This window comes from Tarenaya hassleriana, unplaced genomic scaffold, assembly GCF_000463585.1.
Source record: "Tarenaya hassleriana unplaced genomic scaffold, ASM46358v1 Cleome2789, whole genome shotgun sequence".
Lineage (NCBI taxonomy): Eukaryota > Viridiplantae > Streptophyta > Magnoliopsida > Brassicales > Cleomaceae > Tarenaya > Tarenaya hassleriana.
Window position 1 is genome coordinate 1 of NW_010966012.1, and position 981 is coordinate 981.

Consider the following 981-nt stretch of genomic DNA (forward strand, 5'->3'; position numbering starts at 1 on the left):
TTTCGAGGAGGAGAAATTCAATCATCTGCCGTTGCCGCCCCAGCTACTTGAGAGGATGGGCGATGGTCCAGCAGAGTCTAAGGTGACATTGGGAGCCCTCAGAGGGTGTCTCTGCGTATCCGGGCTTGTTTTGCACCGCATCAAGGTTTGGATCTTGAGGGACCGCTCTGACGAAACGTCCTGGACACCACAGTTCTCGATTTATAACTTCATGGGGTCCTTTTTTCGGCCTCTAAAATGGCTAGAGAACGGGAGCTTGGTGATGTTATGGAGCAAGATGTCGCTTGTTTTCTACGACCGCATGGCCAGAACAGTTAGAGAGTTCCGGGTGAGAGGTGGTGGCTCTGTCGCATTCCAAGCCATTGCTCATGTCCCAAACATGGGTTCCCTCAGGGATATTGCAGGTGGACGGAATCTGGTGGTCCACAATGGGGAACCGATTAGGTAAGACATGGAAGACATGTTTCGTTCTTACAGAACCCTGTTTGGCAAAAGCTTTGTGTTATGAATGGAGTCCACATTCTTACTGCAGGTGGCGACCGGAAGATGCTGAAGCAATGTCTCTCGTGGAAGACAGAGATGTTGGAGTGAACTGGGTTTTCGATCTATGGGGTTAAAGAAGATGATGGCTGCTTGGGCAAGTTTTTGTGCATCGCTTTTTGGGACATCCAAGGGTTCTTTTTGGTAAATACGAATCTGTCTGTCTGCGTATTGCCGTAATCAGTGTTAACTCTACCTACTTTATTCAACAAAAAAAAAACTCTACCTACTTTTTTGTCATACCCGCATGTACGTACGCACGCATGCATGCATGTGCGTGTAAGGAACTTCTCTCAATTATGTCATTTCTGCCCCTCTACTTTTATGTCATACGCAATTACGCCCGATAGTTTAGTTTGTGCCTAACATCTCAATGGGATCTCCTCCGATGCCTCTGAACAGATTTATGTTTCTTGAGGCTAAACTCTCAAATCTCAATGG

The 981-nt window shown here is 47.0% G+C and overlaps 1 protein-coding gene across 1 annotated transcript; it reads left to right on the top strand.

Annotated features, from left to right (window-relative positions):
* Window positions 1–7: 7 nt before the first annotated feature.
* Window positions 8–889, top strand: LOC104817644. The gene is made up of 2 exons (XM_010546893.1): window positions 8–444; window positions 533–889. Exons 1-2 carry the CDS (start codon window positions 56–58, stop codon window positions 615–617), a joined length of 474 nt encoding a protein of 157 aa, XP_010545195.1. The 5' UTR covers window positions 8–55; the 3' UTR covers window positions 618–889.
* The last annotated feature ends 92 nt before the right edge of the window (window positions 890–981 follow it).